Here is a 24144-nt window from a genome sequence, read left to right as displayed (position 1 = left end):
CGTCTATATAGACATGTCATACAAAGTTGATCTGTGATGTCGTATTCCAGACAAATCTACACTTTTCTTAACATGCAAATAATTTGTTATGATCTGTGGCCGGACATAGATCTCCCTGAGAATCTGCTTCCAGAGCTTATATTACCTGTGTGAGACATGTAAGGACTGACAGTCTGCTCTCTTGATCTCACTGCAGAGCTGATTGTGATTATACCGAACACAGTACAGCACAGCTGAGCTTTGTCTCACATAGAGAAGCAACTGGAAAAATTCTGGATAGGAAATGTGTCACCAAGGTGGCTAGCCTCAGTAGTATATGTCCCAGATATGAAGGCTCCAGCAGCAGTAAATTGCTAAGAGAATTTTCTAATGTGCAAGGATTGTTAGGTCTGGGTTTTAGGAGCACCCAGAAGAGCTGGGTGGGACTGGCCACTCCCACAACTCCATTCCAGATTTTTATGGGGACTATTTAAGGCAGCTGAGCTGCTTCAGTGCTGTCTGTGGGTGGAAGGAGGAAAGACCGGTTGTATGCTGGTGAGTATCTTCTAGTGGCTGACTGAAAGTGGACAGTATGTTAAATGGGTAAATGCGTATCTAGTACAGATAACTGTTAGTCTACTTTTACCTTTGCTCTGAGGAAAGGCTGTTTTGTTTTCTTTGTGAGCTGTGACTGGTTTAATAAACTTTAATGACACTAATAATCTGCTCACTGTTTAAATAGCCATATCCCTATGTGTGCTCTGACGGCTACCAAGGAGTGTGAATGCAAACACTTCTGCAGCTGCAGTTGTCCTCTCACAATGCTTCTGCTTCCATCTCACAGGCAGCCAGTGTGGGGGAAGGGCAGTACAGCAGAGCTGACAGCACTATGAGGCTGTGTGCACACGCTGCGGATTCTGCTGCAGATCCGCTACGGATTTTGCCTCTGCGGATCTGCAGCAGCTCTGCAGACTGTACAGTACAATGTAAGTCTGTGATTTACATTCTGCTGTGCACATGCTGCGGATTTTCAACTGTGGAAAAGCTGCAGTTTGCCACCTATTCCATTGTCCAGGTGTCAAACCGCAGGGGAAAACTGCAGGCCATTCCGCAGGTAAAACCGCAGGTCATTTTAGCTGCGATTTTACCTGTGAATCCGCAGCATGTGCACATAGCCTGAGAGGGCAACTGCAACTGTGTTTGTAATGAGACAAAGTTCAGCTTTTTTATACGATGTCCCTTTTTGTTACTTAACTGCAGAATAAATGTAAAGCAAATGTAAAAAAAAAACCAAAATAAATGTAAAACTAACTTTTTAAACCTGTGCTCGTGCTCTGTAAATCGTGAGTGACAACTCGGGCGTGTAAATTTCCCTGGACCATTCCTCCCTCTCATAGCGTGTGAAAGGCCTTTGTGGGAATGACTAACTTGATTTCCAAGTCCATGAAAAAATCAGACTACACTCAGATGATGTCCAAGTGCGGTCCTGTAAGGACGACCTGTCACTTTCATTAAATGAAAATTTTTATTAACCTGGTGTAAATGTCGCTGATCTTCTGAATTTGGCGATGTTCTTTTCTTCCTGTGCCTCTCCATTCCTGAGATCTAGCTCCTTCTTCCCTGTATAGAAATCTAATCTGTGGCTAACTGAGCATTGTCCTCAAAAAAGACATCACAGGGCCATGCCCACTTGGACAACAAGACTAAGTTTACATGTAGAGAAGAGGGGGCCATATCTCAGGAACAGAAAGGTGTGAGAAGAAAATAAGAGAAACTCCAGTTTCAGCAGAACAGCAGCTTTTACACCAGGTAAAAAAATAAGATTTTTCGGATGTGACCAGTCCTTTTTAACCCCTTTCCGACAGGTGATGTAATAGTACGCCGATATCGGACTCCCTCCCTTTGATGTGGACTCCGGCAGGAAGCCTACATCTTTTCCGAGACATGTCAGCTGTTTTGTATAGCTGCATATAATAGCTGCAGGCGGAATCGCAATCCACCTGTGGCTATTAACTAGTTAAATGCCGCTGTTGAACGCTGACAGCAGCAATTAAACGCTTCCGGCAATCCCGCTGGAAATATGCTCACCGGTGACCCACGTCACGTGACCGCGGGTCACCGGTGTGTTGGCATGGCAACTGGAGGTCTCCTGGGAACATCTATGGTTGTCAGTGCCAGCTTGCTTTGAGCGCCACCCAGTGGACGGCGCTCATAGTAAGTGAGTAAATATGCTATATAGCGGCGATCTGCTCATCGCCTCAATGTAGCAGAGCCCATCGGGTAGTGGCAGCTTTTAGTCTCCCATGGAGGCTATTGAACCATGCCAAAAGTAAAAAGAAAATGATTTTAAAAATATAAAAGTTTAAATGACCCCCCCCTTTTGCCCCATTCAAAATAAAACAAAATATACACATATTTGGTATCGCCGCATTCAGAATCGCCCGATCTATCAAAAAAAGGATTAACCTGATCGCTAAATGGTGTAGGGAGAAAAAAAGTCAAAACGCCAGAATGACATTTTTTTGGTCGCCGTGACATTGCATTAAGTTGCAATAACGGGCGATCAAAAGATCGTACCTGCACCAAAATGGTATCATTAAAAAAATCAGGTCAGCGTGCAAAAAATAAACTCTCACCCAACCCAAGATCATGAAAAAGTGGACACTACAAGTATTGGAAAATGGCGCAATATTTTTTTAACAAAGCTTGGAATTTTTTTTCACCACTTAGATAAATAAACTAGACATGTTTGGTGTCTATGACGTTGTAATGACCTGGAGAATCATAATGGCAGGTCAGTTTTAGCATTTCGTGAACCTAGCAAAAAAGACAAAAAAACAAGTGTGAGATTGCATCTTCTTGTTTTTTTTGCAATTCCACCGCACTTGGAATTTTTTTCCCGTTTTCTAATACACGACATGGTAAAACCAATGGTGTTGTTCAAAAGTACAACTTGTCCCGTAGAAACAAGCCCTCACATGGCCATATTGACGGAAAAATAAAAAAGTTATGGCTCTGGCAAGAAGGGGAGCAAAAAACACAAAGCCAAAAAACGCTCCGGGAGTTAAAGGGGTTTTCGAGTGCTTTAAGGCTGTGTGCCCACAATGCGATTTAAGCGTTTTTGCCACGATTTTCGGCGCGAAAACGTTTAAAAATCGTGTACAGAACGCACCGGAATCGCATCGCGGAAAAAAATCACAGCATGCTCATTCTTTTGTGCAGAATCCGCAAAGAATTGCCGCGATTCCGCACCCATACGAATGCATGAGAATCGCTTACTTCCCGCATGTGGCTATGCCCACCATGCGGGAAGTTAAGCGTCTCATGTGCGGTTGGTACCCACGGTGTGGAGGAGAGGAGACTGTCCTCCAGGCCCTGGGTACCATACCCCTGTAAAAAAAAGAATAAAAAATAAAAAATCGGTGTATATTTACCTTCCGACGTCCCGCGCTGCATTCCCGGCCTAAGCGTTCCCAGTAATGCCTTGCGGCAAGGCCCTGTGATGACGTAGTCTCGCGTGACTCTAGCGGTCTCTCGAGATCGCTATAGCAACGCGAGACTACCTCATCACAGGTCTCGCAAGGCATCGCTGGGAACGCTGAGGCCCGGGATGGCAGCGCGGGACGTCGGAAGGTAAATATACCACGATTTTTTAATTTTTTACATTTTATCTTTTACTATTGATGCCGCATAGGCGGCCTCCATAGTAAAAAGCTGATCACACTTGTCAAACACTATGTTTGGCGAGTGTGACCAACCTGTCAATCACTTTCCAAGCGATGCTTCAAATCGCTTGGAAAGTGCTTGAATATCGCACGCGAAAATCGCGAACATAATCGCTGTAAAATCGCGCGGGAAAAAAACGCGCGATTTCTGGGAAGGAGTCCGGTTTTCAGTGTCCGGATTTAAACGCTACGTGGGCACATAGCCTAAAATGTGTTCTCTTGGGCCCAGAGTGTAGTAATAAAGATCCAATTAGCACCTCCCTGACCATTGCTGATCCTCTGCACTCTCCTTTGAACCCTGCTGGTCTTGGGACATCATCCTGTGGGTGTTGTCACATGCTGCCAATCACCTTTAAATGAATAGGAAAAACAAAAGGGTCTGCATTTCCCAACTTCTATGGAGAGAATATTATTATTTCCCAGTGCCTGCTCACTGTAGTATTTTGCTCTGCCCTCAACAGGCATAGCTCCGAACCATCCCGATTCTCACGGGACAGTCCCGCTTTTGACCCCCCCACCAGCGTCCTGCCCAGGACTCTATTTTTCCCGCACTTCACTGAGCCGCCACCCCCCCAATGCACCGACCCCATCCTCGCCCTCCCAGAGAGACCCACCGCAGCCTGCAATGACGTCCTAGGCTGTTCTGTGGCTGTGCGCACAAAACCTGTGATGAGGTCACAGGAGGGGAGGAGTCAGGGGTCACATGATCAGGGACCTCCATGTCTGCACTCTGCAGGACTCTGTTGTGCTGGTTGTCATGGTGCTGGATGAGGGGAAGTTTCTGTGTGGGGTCAGGAGGGGTTTACAGGGTGGATGTAGCAGAGCTGTGTGTGGACGAGGTGTACGGAGCGGAGCCGTGTGTGGACGAGGTGTACGGAGCGGAGCCGTGTGTGGACGAGGTGTACGGAGCGGAGCCGTGTGTGGACGAGGTGTACGGAGCGGAGCCGTGTGTGGACGAGGTGTACGGAGCGGAGCCGTGTGTGGACGAGGTGTACGGAGCGGAGCCGTGTGTGGACGAGGTGTACGGAGCGGAGCCGTGTGTGGACGAGGTGTACGGAGCGGAGCCGTGTGTGGACGAGGTGTACGGAGCGGAGCCGTGTGTGGACGAGGTGTACGGAGCGGAGCCGTGTGTGGACGAGGTGTACGGAGCGGAGCCGTGTGTGGACGAGGTGTACGGAGCGGAGCCGTGTGTGGACGAGGTGTACGGAGCGGAGCCGTGTGTGGACGAGGTGTACGGAGCGGAGCCGTGTGTGGACGAGGTGTACGGAGCGGAGCCGTGTGTGGACGAGGTGTACGGAGCGGAGCCGTGTGTGGACGAGGTGTGCGGAATGGAGCCGTGTGTGTATGAGGTGTACGGAGCGGAGCTGCACGTGTACAAGGTGTATGGAGCTGTGTGTGTACAAGGTGTACAGAGTGGAGCCGTGTGTGTACGAGGTATACGGAGCAGAGCCACGTGTGTATGCGGTGTACGGAGCGGAGCCGCATGTGTACAAGGTGTACAGAGCAGTGTGTGTACTTGGTGTACGGAGCGGAGTCACGTGTGTCCGAGGTGTATGGAGCAAAGCCGTGTGTATGGGGTATGCAGAGCAGAGACGTGTGTGTGTACAGAGTGGAGCCATGTGTGTACGGGATGTACAAAGCGGAGCCAAGTGTGTATGAGGCATACAAAGCGGGCTTTTCCCGCAGACACAGGAGTACACGGCGGAGCCCCGAGGAGCACTTTAAAACTCGCACATGATGTTCCACTGGAAGTGATGTGCTGGAAGCTGACAGGAAATGAGGCAATTTCATGAGGAGATTGTGCCGAAACCATGGAGGCACATCAGGGACTGCTTCAGATCCATCACATGTCCTCCTCCAACAGCGCAGATAGCGGGATCACCTTGGAATCGGGGATGCCGGCCATGTGATCGGATCATCATGATATGTCCTGCATTGGGAGGCTCAGGTGGGAATTACAGTGGGAGCCGGGCTGCTATAGTATCTTTATAGAATCTTTCTTTCTTTCTCTGTTTCTTTTTCTGTTCTTTCCTTCTTTCTCTTTCTTTCTCTCTCTGTTCTTTCTTTGTCTCTCTAATGTTTCTTTTTTCTTTCTCTCTCTCTGTTCTTTCTCTCTCTTTTCTTTCTCTCTCTGTTCTTTCTTTCTCTCTCTGTTCTTTCTTTCTCTCTCTGTTCTTTCTTTCTCTCTCTGTTCTTTCTTTCTCTCTCTGTTCTTTCTTTCTCTCTCTGTTCTTTCTTTCTCTCTCTGTTCTTTCTTTCTCTCTCTGTTCTTTCTTTCTCTCTCTGTTCTTTCTTTCTCTCTTTATCGCTCTGTTCTTTCTTTTCTTTCTTTTTCGCTCTGTTCTTTCTTTCTTTCTCCTTTCTTTCCCCTCTCTTTCACTCTCCCTGTTTTTTTTTTCTTTCCCCTCTTTCTTTCTCTCTGTTCTTTCGTTCTATATGTTCTCTCTCTGTTCTTTCTTTCCCCTCTTTCTCTCTCTGTTCTTTTTTTTTTGTCCCCTTTTTCTATGTTCTTTCTTTCTCTTTCTTTTTTTCTGTTCTTTCTTTCTTTCCTATCTTTTTTCTCTCTGTTCTTTCTTTCCCTCTCTTTCTTTCTCTCTGTTCTTTCTTTATTTCTTTCTCTCTCTCTCTGTTCTTTCTTTACTTCTTTCTTTCTCTCTTCCTTTCTCTATATGTTCTTTCTTTCCCCTCTTTCTTTTGCTCTCCTTCTGTTCCTTTTTCCTGTCCCCTCTTTCTTTCTCTCTCTGTTCTTTCTTTCCCCTCTTTCTTTCTCTTGCTCTGTTCTTCCTTTCTCTTTCTCTCTCTGTTCCTCCTTTCTCTTTCTCTCTCTGTTCCTCCTTTTTCTTTCTCTCTCTGTTCTTCCTTTTTATTTCTCTCTCTGTTCTTTATTTCGCTCTCTGTTCTTTATTTCGCTCTCTGTTCTTTATTTCTCTCTCTGTTCTTTATTTCTCTCTCTGTTCTTTCTCTGTTCTTTATTTTTTTGTCCTTTCTTTCGTTCTCTCTGTGTTCTTTCTTTCTATTTTTCTGTTCTTTCTTTCACTCTCTGCTCTTTCTTTCCCCTCTTTCTTTTTCTCTCTGTTCTTTCTTTTGCTCTGCTCTTTCTTTCCCCTCTTTCTTTTTCTCTCTGTTCTTTCTTTTGCTCTGTTCTTTCTTTCCCCCTCTTTCTTTTTCTCTCTGTTCTTTCTTTTGCTCTGTTCTTTCTTTCCCCCTCTTTCTTTCTCTCTCTGTTCTTACTTTCTCTCACTCTCCTTTCTTTCTCTCTCTGTTTTCTTTTTTCTCTTTCTGTTTTCTTTCTTTCTTTTCCTCAGTACCTGTCAGTGTGTCCACAGTACCAGCCACTGTGCCCTCAGTACCAGTCAGTGTGATCAGCAGTGTTAAATGGGTGTGGTTTTGCGTGGACATGGGTGTTACTAGTTGTGAAATAGATGTGGTCAGGGGTGCGCCACAGCCTTTGTCCCTCTTTCCCATCTTCAATAGTTGAGAGGTGTGAAGAGGGCAGATAAGTACGCCTGCGCAGGAGCACGATGCTGAGGAGCCATGAAGCAAGTAGGAGGGCGGCATTGTAAGAAGATGAGAAGTGCTTGACCCAGACCTGCGACATCCATCTGACCGGAGCTCCCCCCAGGTGAGTATAATAAAACTTATTTTTCGTATCATTCAGGTAGAATGCTGTAGAGAGATATATAAATAATGGAGACTATGCAAAATATATTTATGGATGTGTGTGTGGCTATATATGTATGTGACTGGCCCAGACACATTTCTTGCACAGGGGCTCCAAGCTGTCTGTCCATCCCTGGATCAGAGATTGCGTGCAGGTAAGTATTGGGAGGCGAGGTCATAGATGTATGGAGAGAGGTTGTGGATGGCTTTGTATGTCGTGGCTAGAGTTTTTAATGCATTTTTAATGCAAAGGTTCACGCTCACCAAAACAAAAAATTCACAATGTGATCCATATACAAACTCAAAGAGGCTCTGACCTCCGAAGGGAGGTAGACAGTGCGCCGCAGTCATGCAGAACAGGATTTGTTAGAGAATTAGACCTAAGACAGCGCACAACTGTACATACACTATGGAAAATGCTTATGTAGCAACTCCCTAATATACTTTTTATGCCTGGTTACTTACCTTGTGGGAAGAATAAAACAATAAATTAGGAAAAAAATTCATTTGGGGAAAGCACCCCCCATCTCCACTGTAGCTCCCCTATAGCCTGTGAGCAGACATATGGTCTTAATTATTTTTTTTACTTTTTTTTTTAAGTCACTTCTCTTTTTGCCTTCTGGTATTTGCTAATATTTTTGCAGCAAAATCATCAAAAAGATGTACGTGGCTTATTAATTTGGTTAATAAAATGCTAATTATTTATATATAACCTAAAATGTTGTAAAATTTGCTCCAAAATTGTTGGCTTATGTAAAATCTACTCACATGAGAGGGGAAGACTGGAGAACATTTGTGACAAATTTTGTCACTTTTAAAAAAAAAAAAAATAAAAAAAAAAAAAAAAATAATAAATGATGAATTAGTCGGAAATACCAAGAAAAAAAACAAAACTCTGCCCACAATAGCGAACCAAAAATAATTTAAACAAAAATACAAAATGAAATGATGAATGTGGTGCTAGTAAAAAAAAACCAAAAACACTAAAAACGGGTGCAATAATAAATTAGGAACGCCGAGCACAAAAATGACACTTAAAAAAAAAAACGACAAAAAAAACAGTTCAACTTTAGAAAAAAGTGTTTTTAAAAAAGACGTAAATGGAAAGATCAATGTGATGCGAATAAAAAAAAAAACCGCAAAACACCAAAAACTCTCAAATATTGTCGCAAATGCCATGATGTTTATAGGTGCATGTCTCTTTAAAGCCTCCCCAGGTGCTCGGATTCTACAGGTATTTTTTTTGTGTGTGCGAAACAAGAAACGAGGAAGTTGTTCTAGGAGGAAGTGCCCGACGCAGAATCCTCGGTGTAACCGCTGCTCCTAGTATCAGCCTCTGACCAATCTCCAGCTCTCCAGGGTGTTGGGAGAGTGGACAGGTCACTGGAGTCATGGCTGACCATAAGAAACATCTGCCCACCCAGGTAAGTGCCCATCAGCTGATGCCATCTCTGGGGTGTGGAGGAAGATGAGGAATCTGAGCCTTCACTTGTGTCATTACCGCCTTATTACTTCTGTACAATGCAATCGCATGGTTAGCAATTGCTCCATCCTCCCTCCACTATAGAAGTAGCCAAAGGGGATTGTCAAAGTTCATAAAGGTTACGCCCAACTACTTATCATCACTTCTCATTACGCTGCCGGCATCATCACCAGCTGCTGCGGAGGACATTTATTATCATGGGAGTTGCTTTTTATGCCATTGACAACTCAGGGTTACGCATTAAATGCTATAAGCTAACTGAGTATGAAGGCGAGCACATGTCTGCCGGTGATCCGTGCCACCAACGTAAAGATTACCACCATTTACTAAGGCAGCACTTAGGACAGGATCATGATTTTATCTCATCCGAAAAAAATCGGTCCGATTATGTTACCGTAATTACAATTTAATGAAAGCTTGGTCACAGTGGAATCCAATTTTCTCAGATGTGGATAATAATAAAAATAATTCTCCATCTCTTCCATTCTGTCAGTCTGTGAAAATTGAACTGCACTCACATGTCATTCGAGTGCAGTTCGCCATTTACCGTTAACGCATAAACATGAATGGCCAAATGCGATCCGATAATGAAACTCATGCAGGCTGGGCCCAAGGAAAAAATCGGACGTGTGCACTGCCCCGCAGAACAGTGTTTGGATGGGTGTTATCTGTCAGAACAACGAGTAGCACTTGTCCAATTTTTACGCTTGTGTGCACAAGCCCGTAAAGGGTTTCTCGACTGCTTGAGTCGGTTTACTCCTGTGTATCCTGTAATCAGCAGTCTGCAGTTTTTCTTTTTGTAGTAAATTAATGCCTTGAAAATATTTTTAGAAGAATTTTTTTTTTGGGGGGGGGGATGCATTTTTCTCCATCACATGCTCATATTGCGACAAATCTGCAGCCTGTCAGGAAATATCATGTCCCTCAAAATCCGGATAACAATGGCTTCCATGAGCAGAAAATATAACGTACAAGCTAAAAATTAAAAAAAAGTCAAATTACATAAAAAAGCAGTGAATGACAAAAAAAAAAAAATCTAAGGGTGTGTGCACACGCTGCGGATTTGCAGCGGTTTTGGCCCTGCCGATCCGCAGCAGGTTCTGCTGCGTTGTACAGTACCTTTATTTTCTATGGAAAATGAAAAACACTGTGCACATGCTGCAGATTTTTCCGTGCGGATTTGCTGCGGTTTCAGATCCGCAGCATGTCACTTCATTTTGCGGAATCCGCAGCGGTTTTACACCTGCTCCATTGTACAGGTGTCAAACCGCAGGCTAATCCGCAGATAAACCGCAGGTCTTTTGACCTGTGGATTTTGCCAAATCCGTGCAGGAAAATCCGCAGCACAATCCACAACGTGTGCACTTACCATAATACTCAGCTGAGTGTCCGTGGTTGAAAACCCATCCTGATCTTGTCCTGCGTACACAGCAGCAGAGTGTTGCAGTAATTTAGGGGCTGCATGGCGACTGTGTCCGTGGTTGTGCAGCAAGCGATCGCTCCGTGGAGCTACTACAAGGAATGGACAAGGTACTGCGACAAGCAAATCGCAAAATGTCTGTACCAGTTGGATTTTCTCCCACTTGCTTGTCTGGGAATAGCAATGTGACCCCATTCACCTGCATTACGCTGCCCTGCACCCCTTGACCTTTGTCACGGCTAAAGTCATTATACAACCCCGATCCCAAGTTGCTCAGTTTGTGTGTAGTTTTCCGAAATCACAGCAATACTGCAGCATTTTTATTGCAGGTCTCCGAACAAAAATGGCGTTTTTGCGCCACTTTGGTATTGACATTTTAATCCACCGTACAAAGAAAAAAAAACCTGGACCGGACTCCACTTAATTTCATTGTGCCTGAGCAGCAGCAGATCAAGATGGGAGGAAACAAGGAGGTTTCTGATTACTAACATGAAAACATATCTCGAAAATTATATTAATAATCCCTCACAGACTGCAACACTACACCCCATTTATCCAAACTGTAACTAACACCTGATAGTGGTGACCTAAAACATGGCTTGGTCGTAGCATTGTCTCTCATACAATGTGAAGGTTATTATTACATTATTGAGAGGGGAGGATGTTTATTCACGTGAGCAGGAGTGCCTGCCGATCCTTATCGCCACAGATCACTCCCCTCCCTCTGTAGAAATTACATGATGATTGTATGGACATACTGCCCACATTCCCCCATGAAGACACAAGTATTGTTATAATGTCTATTGGGGTATGTGTTATTGGTGTTGTAATCTGCCCAGCAACAGCTAGGGAGTAGGCGATAGAGTTAACAGTTGGGACTAGCCATGATCAGAAAGGACTTCCTGGGAGTGAGTTAAATAGGGCCCGGCAAGCAGTAAGAGTGGACCTATGGTCTGACTAGTGAGCAGAGCCGTATGACGTGGGGATCCCTGATGTGAGTGGAGACCAAGATAGTGTGTAGTGTGACTCTGAGTAAAAGGAGAGAGTGATGCACTGGAGACAGGTCCTCGGACAGGATGCCGAGCAGTACGGCCCCGAGTTTAGAACTCAGGTAACGGGCCAGGATGGAACAGGGAGTGTGAGACGAAGAGAATGAGGGAATTTAAAGGCATCAGCAAGTTGAGAAGTTAAGTTCCGGCCATATTGGCAAACTAGTTCCTTAAGAGGGAAGAGGATGCAGAACCGCGGGTTGATAAGGGGACTCTCACTTACTGGATTGTAGTAATATGCTGGGTGGTGTTGAAGGCAGGTGAACTAGTGGAGACAGAAACTAAGCGAGTTAAGAGAAAGGAATTGAGACTGTGTGTAAAAATGCTCCGTGTGTCGAAGGAAATGTTCATTAAGCTGTGTACCCGGTATATTTTGAATATAATTCCCACCAAGTTATCGTTCAGTAAAAAGTTTATTTTCTACTGGTGGTCTCCCTCAGTGAAGTCCTCAACATCTGGTCCTGGCCATCCAAAATCATCCTTAACATGCAGTCTGCAAGGGCATAGTGCCCAATTAGAAGAAGTCCACACACCCAGGAATCCCACCTTCATATAATGTGCCAGGACGTAAAAGACAAGAACCTCGCCCACGTCTGCTGCCCATGCCCCATTACATGATGACGATCTCACTTGTGGTTTACGAATCATTCTGGAAAAGAGGAACTGTAGTGTAAGACATGGAGAATATCCAAAAGCTGGCCATAATAAAAACCTAATGTGATAGCAATCGTGGAACGATCTTTTGGCCAATGGCTTGTAAAAGTTTTGGCACCCCTGGTCAAAATGACTGTTATTGTGAATGGATAAGCAGATGATTAAATGATCTCTAAAAGGCTTGAAGTTAAAGATGACACATTTCCTTTGTATTTTATGCGAAAAAAAAAATATTTGATGTTCTTTTCCTGAAATTCTGTGTCCTATTTTCTCCACATACCTTTGATCATTGTGGCCAAAGAGTTCTAATTTTTAAACTTTAATATTTTTTAGCTTCTCAGTAGAGATGAGCGAGCACTGAAGTATTTGGACTCGCTATACTCGTACCAAGTATACCTTAATACTCGGGTATTCGGTACAAATAGCGAGTCCAATGATAGTCAATGGAAAATGTGAGTAATTGTCTGCTGGACCCTACAAAGCAGTCTGGGGGCAGAGGAAAAGGCTAAAAAATGTGTAAATGTTAAAAAAAAAAAAAAAGTATGCTGTAAATGGGTCGCCCTCCCAGGGCTGTGGGGTACTCGGTATAGGGCCGCTGTCAGTGGGATGTGTCACAACGGCGGTGACCCGGACCATGGCCCTGGGCGCCCAAGTAATAGAAAGATGTGAAATGTAGTTAAATGAATAGTTCGTGACGCCACCTGTGGTGTTCGGCAAGGGAGGTGTTAAGCCGACGCTGCATACAGATCCTCCGGGACAGATGGTGTGGTGCAGCAATGATGGTATAGCCCTCCACAGGCAGGGCTGTTGTCCCAGGGCAGTGTAGATGTGGAGACACTTAGGTGATATAGTGTCTGGTGCAGGGGATGTAGCAGTGTCAGGCGGACGGACACAGGAAGGAATGGAGGACACCAGGGCATGTAGTTCCAAAGCTTTACTCAGTCTGTAGTACCCGCTTCTGGGCCGTGTCCTCCGGGTCAGGGACTCAGTCAACCTCCAGGCAAGATGGAAAGCTCCCTTCCACGCTCCGCCAACTTATGTGCCTTTCCTGAACGTCTCCTCTATAGCGCCGTTAAGTGTGAAGATCTCCAGTACCGTGTTACACTGGAGTTCATCCTGACAGATGTTCCCAAGAACTCTACGTGCACGGCAGACAGCTGTAGTTTTCTTCGGGGACTCTCTACTCCTAAGTCCCGGCTTTCTATCCATATTGCTGTTGTGCCCTCAAGTTTTAGATGGGAGTAGTGCATTTACAGCCCACTACTCCACCGGTGTCTGCTGCAGAACCATTAGTGTTCATACAACCTCGGGGACCGGGCCCCGGCCTTGCGCTTAGAACTTCTAGGCAGGGTTCTTTGTTGTGAGTTCATTTTCTGGTCTACCAGTTGTGAGTTCTCCTTTCAGGCTCCCTCTGGTGGTAACAGGAGGTAGTGAGGCTGATTTAATCAGTAGAGATCTGCCACCTGATAATGAGGATGACGATAGGACCTCAGGATTGGATTTAAGACAGACGACGCCCTACTCTGGTGCTGGTGATTCCTACTGCTTGTCAGGTCTTGGTTCTCAGCTCTGTTCCAGTCAGCTCAAGCTAAGTTTCTCTGTTAATGTTCACACTTGATTTTGTTGTTCTATTCAGTTTTTTGTGTGGTCAGCCAGCCCCGACTGGGGCTGTGCTGAATTTCCACTCTTATTTATCTGTTTTTGCCAATTTGCTTTTTGTCCCTTATTAGATTGGCCTCTTTTTGCTCTGTCTCAGAATATTTCAGAGTGCTGATATAGTGGGAGAAGTTTAGTGACTTCAGGGCTAATTTTGATATCAGAAGTGTTGGACATTACTTTGAAGGGTTTTGGGCAGATTGCAGACAGTGTCTTTCCTTTCCTCTCCTTTCTAGTTAGTTTGGGCCCCATTGTTTGCTCAGCCTATTTTCCTGCCCGTGTTTGTGTTTTCATCTTGTTTCACCGTCAATACATGTGGGGGGCTGTCTTTCCTTGGAGGTCTGCTCTGGGGCAGTTAGTTTTCCTCTTTTCCTGCTTTAGGCTTATGTAGCTCTCCGGTTGTGATGAGGTGTCTAGGACCATCGTAGGAGCGCTCCACGACTGCTGCTAGTTGTGTGGTTAGGATCAGGGATCTGCATAGTTACCAACCTCTCTGGTTTTTCTGGGCTTAGCGTGTTTAGGTTTTTTCCTCCTCGGTGACCCATTCATAACAGTTCTTCCTCTAACCCACGTCCTCTGTGTTCCCTTTTACTCCTACGTTCCGTACTTGTCCTTTCCCTTCTATGGAAGATCAGGCTTCAGGTCAACGTCCATCTCCTTCTTTCATTTTCTTTCCCATGCCAGCTGGCTCTGGTCACTGAGGAAGCTGCAGCACTCCTTCCTCCATCCCTTCTTCCAGGGATCCCCACTCCTCCCGAGTGGCTTCCTTTCCTCACTGACCTCCTGTCAGACTGACTTGTTGTCCTAAGCCATCCCATATATATATAATATATATATTCTGAACTCCACCCACCTCCCAGCACATCTAGTGTTCCAAGCAGGGAACCACCAAAGGTGCTCTGCTTCTCTAAGCAAAGAGCCGCAATGTGGTTGTGCTGAACTATTCTATTGTGTGGGGTGCGAGTGTTGGAGCGTGGTCAGGAGCCCCCAACTTACCTGGATGGTGGGGCACCACACCTTAGGAGAAGGTGCAGTACCTCTGTGGCGACTGAGCCTCAGGAGCACCACATACCCCCCCCTCCCCGTTCAACACAGCACATCCGCGGGCTGCAAAGTAAACAAAGTTGACAGTACAGGAACATACAAATTTTACAATGCTCAATAAACATTTCTTATACTAAACTTCCCAATGTGAGAGGCACTCATTCTTGAATGTTGCAAACAGTTATTAATTAACTACATAAAATTGTAAGTCTAAAAGTGCAATTTTTCCATACCATCCTTAATTCAAAGTGCTATTATCTGTTACTCACTATCACTTCAGTATTCTTCATCTTTCCATCTCTAGTACACATTTATTTTCTCTCTCTAGTGCACATTTTCTACCTTCTCTCAAGTGACAACCGTGATGCCTGGTTCATCATACACATTTTCAATTCTTTATTCAAATCTCTCATCTCTGTATCAAAACATTCCTAATTCTATATAAAAGCTACCATAAGACACATTATCAAATACTTCACATTAAAACTTTCAACAATAATTCTTCTAAGTGCTGGACACTGCTCCCAGCCGGCATCTCTTGCAGTGTCCTTTGATTGGAGTCATGCTCCAATGAGGTAGACGTAATCTTTGCAAAGTGTCCATATGTAAAACCAAGAGAGGGCACCTAAAGAGGTGCAACTATTTACAAGTAAAAGTTTTTGGATCACTCCAAGTTCATGATCGCTAGTTCAATATAAAGGCTGCCAACCAAAACAGGGCAACACTGGGAAAACAAAAACTAACCATGATGGTCAGAACAAAATAGAACAAAAGGCACAATGGTGCAAATAAAACCTCCTGGGTCACGAGAGTTAGTGCAAGTTATTATTGCTGGTCCCCTCCTGGGGTTCTGGAAGCTGTTGATGGGGTACTGTTACCAGATGTAAGGAACGCATGGGCAGTCCTCAAGTACTCCTCTTCCAGTGGGGTGAAACCTGTGGCTTTCTGTACCTTGGGCACATCTTGACTCAAAGGGGCAGTAGGTGGTCTCTGCCTGCAGGTCTGGATGAGATCCTCTGTGACTCGCCTGATATTCATGGCGTACCAGCCTCTGAGACCTTCATGTCTGGTAAAGGTCACCTTGTCTCCCGGGCTCAGGTTCCTGGCAGGGTGTCCCTTCCTCAAGTGAGGCTCCACATCCCTCCGGTTGAAAAATAGATCGGAAATTCGGCTGGGGTCATGAATAAAGCCGAACCCTCTCTCATGGTTCACGTTTAGGACGTGGCCCCAACCTGCTGCATCTTTGGAACCAAAATGACTGGCACGGACCCGCTTCTTCAGGTCCAAATCTGGGCCTAGTATCACTTGCCGGCGCTGCTCCCTCTCCCGGTGTTCAGCTGCCAGTTGCCGGATGGTGGCTTGACAACTAGCCCAGTGCTCATCATACTCTTGCTCCTCCCGGGACTGATCCAGGCTGCTCTGGTACTGCGGCGCCACCTTCAGGGGTTCCGTTGTTCCCCCCCCGGGGACTGGTATCCCGGTCCCAGACCAGATCTAGCATGACCTGGCCAGCCGCTACGACCGTGGTGCACCCCAGGGCCTCCCCAGGTGTCGGGGCATTGGACGTACCTGGGGCCTCCTGGCGACGTGGTCTCTGCTCCGGTGCCGGTGGAAGCAGGCCGGTGGCAGCGGGTGGTGGCTCCGGGTCCGCGGGGGCCTCTGGTGGGACCTGCGCAGCCGCGTCAGGTCCAGGCGGGAGCTTCTCCTCTTCTGTCTCAGGTGCAGCAAAGGGGTTTCAGATGCGTCGGCAGGCTCCACTGAATCTGCCTGGGGAAGCTCCGGTGCAGTGGCGGCGGTCACTGCAGATGTAGGCCCCTCCTGGGCGCGCTGCCAGTTCAGCCTCCACAAGGCCTCCTGCCTCAGCCGCAAACATTGGGTCAGCCGGGCGATTTCGTCCTCTAGCTGCTGACGGTTCATCTCCGCTACAGGGTTGGAGCCTTCAGCCATGGCGCCGGGGAGATCCGCTTCTCCGCACTCTGCAGGCTTCCTTCCCTCTCTCTCTCCAAGATGGCGTTCTTCTCCCTCCTCTCTCGGCCCCTTTCCTGCCACTGGCTTCTGCCCCTCCATCTTGGGGCGGTGTCTTCTTCCAGCGCCTCCATACCAAGCCAGAATACAAACCCCTCAGGGGGTGGGCCATGTTGCTGTTACATAGTAATTCAGGCAGGGGAGGCCCAAGACTCTTCGCTGTCTTTTCCTAGGACCTCCCATCTCTTCACGCCCTTCTCCACGCCAACGGCCACTTTTAAGGATCATTTCACAGTCTATAAAACTGGGTCTTCTGCACATTCTCAAAAGTTTTAAGTCCAACAAATCTTAGGCACACAGAACCCGATGGCATTGGGTCTCGTCATCCTGTTCGTGATGCCAAAAATTGGGTCGCCCTCCCAGGGCTGTGGGGTACTCTGTGCCGGGCCGGTGTCAGTGGGATGTGTCACAGCGGCGGCGACCAGGACCGTGGCCCTGGGCGCCCAAGTAATAGAAAGATATGAATGGTGAAATGTAGTTAAATGAATAGTTCGTGACGCCACCTGTGGTGTTCGGCAAGGGAGGTGTTAAGCCGACGCTACATGCAGATCCTCCGGGACAGATGTTGTGGAGCAGCAATGATGGTATAGCCCTCCACAGGCAGGGCTGTTGTCTCAGGGCAGTGTAGATGTGGAGACACTTAGGTGATGTAGTGTCTGGCGCAGGGGATGTAGCAGTGTCAGGCGGACGGACGCAGGAAGGAATGGAGGACACCAGGGAATTTAGTTCCAAAGCTTTACTCACAGTCTGTAGTGCCCGCTTCTGTGCCATGTCCTCCGGGTCAGGAACTCGGTCAACCTCCAGGCAAGATGGAAAGCTCCCTTCCACGCTCCGCCAACTTATGTGCCTTTCCTGAACGTCTCCTCTATAGCGCCTTTAAGTGTGAAGATCTCCGATACCGTGTTACACTGGAGTTCCTCCTGACAGGTGTTCCCAATAACTCTACTTGCACGGCAGACAGCTGTAGCCTGCTTCGGGGACTCTCTACTCCTAATCCCGGCTCTCTATCTGTATTGCTGTTGTGCCCTCAAGTCTTAGATGGGAGTAGTGCATTTACAGCCCACTACTCCACTGGTGTCTGCTGCAGAACCATTAGTGTTCATACAACCTCGGGGACCGGGCCCCGGGCCTTGCGCTTAGAACTTCTAGGCAGGGTTCTTCCTCTAACCCACGTCCTCTGTGTTCCCTTTTACTCCTACGCTCCGTACTTGTCCTTTCCCTTCTATGGAAGCTCAGGCTTCAGGTCAACGTCCTTCTCCTTTCCTTTTCTTTCCCGTGCCAGCTGGCTCAGGTCACTGAGGATGCTGCAGCACTCCTTCCTCCATCCCTTCTTCCAAGGATCCCGACTCCTCCCGGGTGGCTTCCTTCCTCACTGACCTCCTGTCAGACTGACTTGTCATCCTAAACCATCCCGCTCATATATACTGTATATTCTGAACTCCACCCACCTCCCAGCACATCTAGTGTTCCAAGCAGGGAACCACCAAAGGTGCTCTGCTTCTCTCTAAGCAAAGAGCCGCAATGTGGTTGTGCTGAACTACTCTATTGTGTGGGGTGTGAATGTTGGAGCGTGGTCAGGAGCCCCCAACTTACCTGGATGGTGGGGCACCACACCTTAGGAGAAGGTGCAGTACCTCTGTGGCGACTGAGCCTCAGGGGCACCACATAAACAAATGTATATAACATGGGGGCTCCTGGTCAGGCACTGCACGAGTGGTTTTACACCACTGCTTCACTAGAATGTACAAACACTATTTGAAGTCCTGTGGCTTTTTTGCCGGAAGAGCGGGACTCGTACACCACTTACACAGTGCCAGTGTTATATCAGGAGTGTTGTAAGAGCGAGTCATGACGGAGGCGACCTTCTGACAGCTTAGTGAGTGAGAGGTGTAAGGAGAGTGATCTGCCCCAGGGGCTGTGTGATGGTTAAAGCCACCCATCATCATCATCACCACAAGGGATTCACAATTATAAAGCTTGCACTACTGTCCTTGTTGTGCCACTGCCCAATGTGTAGGCATAAACATAGTGTCTTCAAAACATTAGCCCTAGGGGCTGTCTCATGGTTGACGCAGGAAGGAGGCTTAAGAGCCAGACAATTATGAAAGTAGACTACTAGCATGGTAGTTCCAATGTGCCGGCACAGCCATAGTGTCTCCAAAAATTAGCCCAAAGCTAGGAGGGATAGCTAATACTAGAGAAGAGAGAGAGAGAGAGAGAGAGAGAGGATTCAAAAAGATTTAAATAAACTGGAGAAGTGGGCAGCAACTAACAGAATGGTTTTTAACAGGGAGAAATGCAAAGTACTACATCTGGGCAATAAAAATGAAAAAAGCATATATAGAAGGGGAGGAATAGGGCTAAGTGACAGCACATGTGAAAGAGACTTGGGTATACTAATAGATCACAGACTGAATATGAGTCAACAGTGTGATGCAGCAGCAAAAAAGGCAAATGCAATTCTAGGATGTATTAACAGAAGCATACAGTCTAGATCACGTGAAGTCATTATTTCCCTCTACTCCTCTTTGGTCAGACCTCATCTGGAATATTGTGTCCAGTTTTGGGCACCACATTTTAAAAAAGACATCAACAAACTGGAGCAAGTTCAGAAAAGAGCGACCAGAATGGTGACCGGTCTGCAAACCCTGTCTTATGAGGAAAGGTTGCAGGATTTGGGAATGTTTAGTTTGCAAAAGAGAAGACAGAGAGGAGACTTAATAGCTGTCTACAAATATCTAAAGGGCTGTCACATTGTAGAAGGATCAACTTTATTCTCATTTGCACAAGGAAAGACTAGAAGCAATGGGATGAAACTGAATGGGAGGAGACACAGATTAGATATTAGAAAAAACTTTTTGACAGTTAGAGTGATCAATGAGTGGAACAGGCTGCCACGAGAAGTGGTGAGTTCTCCTTCAATGGAAGTCTTCAAACAGAAGCTGGACAGACATCTGACTGGGATGATTTAGCGAATCCTGCTTTGAGAAGGGGTTGGACTAGATGGCCCAGGAGGTCCCTTCCAACTCTACGATTCTATGTATCAAAGTTGATGAAGGAAGCAAGATAGGTCGGAAGGGCCAAACAATTATGATGTAGCTAGGACTACTAGCATTGAGGTTGCAGTGCCCAGTGTCCAGGCATAACCATAGTGTCTCCAAAAATTAGCCCAAGGGGCTGTATCATAGTTGATGAAGGAAGCAAGACAGGTCTGAATGGCCAACCAATTATGATGAAGCTAGGACTACTAGCATAGAAGTGGCAGTGCCCAGTGTCCAGGCATAGCAATAGTGTCTCCAAAAATTAGCCCAAGGAGCTTGATACCATGGTTAATGAAGGAAGAAGGGTCTCACTCTCATCACAAGTGCCTCCGATGGGAAATATTAATTAATGTAACATTGTTTTTAGCTTATTGACCATGAGGTACATGTGTCAGAAGCAGGTTTTGAAAGCATGTGTAAGAAGAAGAAAAGGGGCTTGTATGGGAAGGGATGGACGTGATTAACAATTAAAAAAAAAAAAAATAAAGTTTTGCGTGACTTTAGGTTGGGATACTGTCATCTGGAGGGCTTAAACACTGTTGCGAAATCCAGTCCATGTTAAATTTTAGTCAGCCTGTCTGAATTCTCTGTAGTCAACCGTGTGCGTGTATCTGTGATTGCCCCAGTGGAACTGAAAACATGCTCTGACATCACACTAGCAGCAGGACAGGCCAACACCTCCAAGGCATATGAGAGGTCGGGCCAACTATGCAGCTTGCATACCCAGTAATTAAACAGTACAGAAGCATCAGGAAGGATGCAGATGTGATCACTTAGATAGTCGTTGACCAGATTGTTCAACTTCTCCCTCCTTGACATTGCTACTGTTCCAGCTAGTCCTTGGTGATGAGCCGTTTTATTGACGATGGCCTAGTTTGTGGACATTTTACCACCACCTCTTTTGCACCTGCTTGGCATATATCTCCCCATTAATGCATGCTGTTGCACAGAGCTGGTATCTCTGCTAGCAGTACTGTCTGAGGGTGCTGTTGCCATCAAATGATCGACAACGGCCTTCTTGAAGAATTCCATTGCGAAACCTCCTGGTGACTGCAACTTTAGCAAAGGAAAAGCGCCCTTGTACCGTGGGTCTAGAAAGGTGGCTGTTATGACAAGGTAACCAAGGATGATAACGGGGGAATAGACTAGGCAACCAGAGAAGTTGGCAGCTTAGTGGATTGCAGACCCCTTGACTGACAACACAACTAGAATTAGCCGTGGGACGTACCTACGATGCCCTAGACGCCTCGGCACAGCCACAGAATTAACTAAGCCTAAAGAGAGAAACAGGAAAGCTAAACTGCCCCGTAGTAGAACCCCAAAGGAATAGATAGCCCCCCCCGAACACATATTGCCGGTGAGACAACATGAAGCACAAAATACAGGCAGAGAATAGAGTATGCAAATGATGGGGCCCAAACTGTCTAAATAGAACCGGAAAGGAAAGGATACTGTCTGCAATCATGCAAAAAAACCTATGAAAAATCCGACACGTCTGATATGCAAAAATACTGAGGCCACATGACCTCTCCCCCACTAAATCAGAACTCTGTTGTGAACTGGTTACTAAAAAGACTAACATAGGCTGTGGCATATGCAACAGAGTCCAGCGCAGGTCCCATCAGGGAACCAGGCTGAACTCACATCAGCTAAGCAAAAATCAAAGACAAGCAAAAATGGATCCAATGCAAAAAAAGATTCAAGAAGACAAATAACTTATCTGAAAGATGCAGGACGGAGCAGTAGACAAGCAGACTTCAAAATATGCTCAGGATGCAAACCAAATTACCGGCAAGAGCTGAGGGAAGGTTGTTCACTTAAATCTCCCCAGTCTGTAACACCTGACCTCCAACCATCCTGCTCAGGTGATTGACTTCTGTCAGCTAGAACAGCTCCATTACCCGCAGCAACCACCAGAGGGAGCCCAAACTCAGAAGCCAGGTCAAAAGTGTTAACAACAGGTGGCCAACCAGTATAGGTTGCTACTGAAAATGTGGATTACGCGAGGGTCTTGGCACAGACAGTCAGATGAAGTGTGCCAAGCTGCAAAGAGGCAGATGTTCTGTGACCCCTGAAGTAGGAACAATACCCATCCTCTCCTCACACTGACTCTCCTCCTCCACCTCCTCCTCTTCAGCCCACCCATGCTGGACAGACATGAAGCAGGGGTTGGGATTCCCCTCTGTAGCATGAGGTGTCCCCTCGGTACCACTGAAAAGAATTCCTCTCCCTCCTCATTTTCATCATCACCTTCATCCCCCAGTGTTACCTGATGATATTGGCTGGGCTGGGTAGGATCACCCATTGTGAAGTCTTCCTCCATACCCAGCTGCTGGGCATGCAAAGATTCCACTTTTTGATTCTACAGCGATTTTTTTTTTTTTTTTTTTTTTTTTTTTTTTTTTTTTCCCAGCAGACATAGCATAGGGATGGTTACGCTGATAATAGACTGACCACCGCTCACAAGCTTGGTGCAGTACTCAAAGTTATCAAGCACCTCACAAATATCAGTGATTCACACCCACTTGACAGTTATGTGTCTTGGCTGAGTCTCAGTGTGACGGGCATGTTTAAGCTGGTATTCAGAAAGTGCCCTCTGCTGCTCACTTACCCTTGCCAACATATGATATGTTGGCAGGTCGCAAATGAGTCTGTGGTTTGGCAAATTAAATTGCTTTTGAAGTGCTGCAAGACCGGCAACAGCGGTTGAGGAGTGGCGGAAAAGGGCGCAAATACGGCACACCTTCTCAAGTAGGTACGGCAAGTCAGGGTATGTTTTTATAAATTTCTGCATCACTAGGTTCAGCACGTGAGCCATGCATGGCACGTGTACCAGCTTCCCGAGCTTTAAAGCCGCCACCAGGTTACGCTCATTGTCGCAGACAACCAGACCAGGTTGGAGTTGCAGTGGGGAGAGCCACTGATCAGTCTGTTGTTTTATTCCTTGCCACAGCTCTGCTGCAGTGTGTGGTGTTTCACCTAAGCAAATCCGTTTCAGCAAGAGCATTTTGCCACTTTGCCAATGCGCTGCTGCACAGCTCCCAACTTGGGAGTGATGGGGAGGGTAATTCAGCATAGGATGACGAGGAGGAGGAAGAGGGGAGACTGGACGTATATGATGAGAGAAAACTGAGCAGAGCTCCAAAAAAAGCGACTATAAGTCCAGAGTAAAGTCAAAAATTTTTATTTTAATTAAGACACATCCAGATACAAATGGGGGGGGAGTGGACAATAAAGTGCGAAACCGCACACCGCATGGATAAAAAAAAGGATTGCTGTACAACCAGAACCTATGCAGTAACAAGACATACATAAAGTTACTAAATTATCACAAAGTACATATAGTGCATGGCAATGTATGGCAATTAAGAATAGACCGCCAAACAGTATATATGTAGATATATATCTCTTTATACCAGCTCCATCCATCAAGTAAACAGCTAAATACACAGATCATTATCAGGCAGCAGTCAGCAATCCACCTCAACGATCGTTTCGGAGGGTTACTCGAAGGATTGCTATTGAATTATTATGCTGATTTCTGATATTTAAAATGCAGACACTTGTCAAAGGTATTTTTATTTAACGTATATGATGAGGCAGAAACCCTGATTGAGGTTGGGCCCGCTATTCGTGGCGTGGGTAGGATATGTGTTGATGGTCCAGTTTGAGATTCTGTCCCACCCTCCACCAGGTTGAGCCAGTGTGCTGTGACAGAGATGTATCATCCCTGGCCACAAGTACTTATCCTCGTATCTGTTGTTAATTGGACCTTGCCGGTTACGGCGTTGGTAAGAGCATGCTTTAGATTGTTTAAGACGTGCTGGTGTAACGAGGGGATGGCACACCGTAAAAATAGTGCCAGCTGGGACCCGAGTATCGTGGGGCAGCCACAGCCAAAAGATCACGGAAAGACTGTGTCCCCACAAGCCTAAATGGCAACATCTCCATGGCTAGCAACTTGACAATGTGCGCGTTCAGTATTTGTGCTTGTGGGTGCGTGGCTTGGTATTTACGCGTCCTTTCATACATCTGGGGCACGGACAATTGGATGCTTTCCTGGGACAAACAAGTGGATGAGCTTGTTGTGGCCTGTGTCTGCGCAACCGCAGCTTGTGAGCAAGAGGTATGGTGATCACCTGCTTCCTGCCCAGCAGATTGGAAAGGACGTATCACAGGCGACATGGCAGTGGTTTGACCCGCAGTCGCAGACACTGATTTGGTACCCTGTTGTTCAGCCCACCGACTAGGGTGCTTGGCTGCAATGTGTTTCCGCATTCTGGTGGTGCTTTGGTTGCCTTTGCCCTGGCCTCTGCTCAGCTTCCTATGGAAGATGCTATAGATGACAACATTTGGTTCAGAAGGACTATCGGAAAAAAAATTTCCAGACAGCAGCTGAATGCACCCT

General features: G+C 46.4%; 1 protein-coding gene across 2 annotated transcripts in view; it reads left to right on the top strand.

The window, feature by feature from the left end:
- Positions 1-520: 520 nt before the first annotated feature.
- LOC141094735 (disheveled-associated activator of morphogenesis 1-A-like) overlaps positions 521-24144 on the top strand; it is a 221031-nt gene continuing 197407 nt past the window's right edge. Inside the window, exon 1 of one of the 2 annotated variants that reach the window (XM_073580660.1) lies at positions 521-534. In XM_073580660.1, the coding sequence (XP_073436761.1) occupies positions 529-534 (6 nt within the window). In that variant the 5' untranslated portion in view covers positions 521-528. Of the gene's footprint in view, positions 535-8494; positions 8789-24144 lie in introns of those variants that run through there. The other variant, XM_073580659.1, reaches the window with a different exon arrangement.

Source organism: Dendrobates tinctorius, unplaced genomic scaffold (genome assembly GCF_039654945.1).
Source record: "Dendrobates tinctorius isolate UK_male_01 unplaced genomic scaffold, ASM3965494v1 ptg000065l, whole genome shotgun sequence".
Lineage (NCBI taxonomy): Eukaryota > Metazoa > Chordata > Amphibia > Anura > Dendrobatidae > Dendrobates > Dendrobates tinctorius.
Note: the sequence above shows the minus strand (reverse complement) of the source record. Positions and strands in the feature narration are given on the sequence as shown.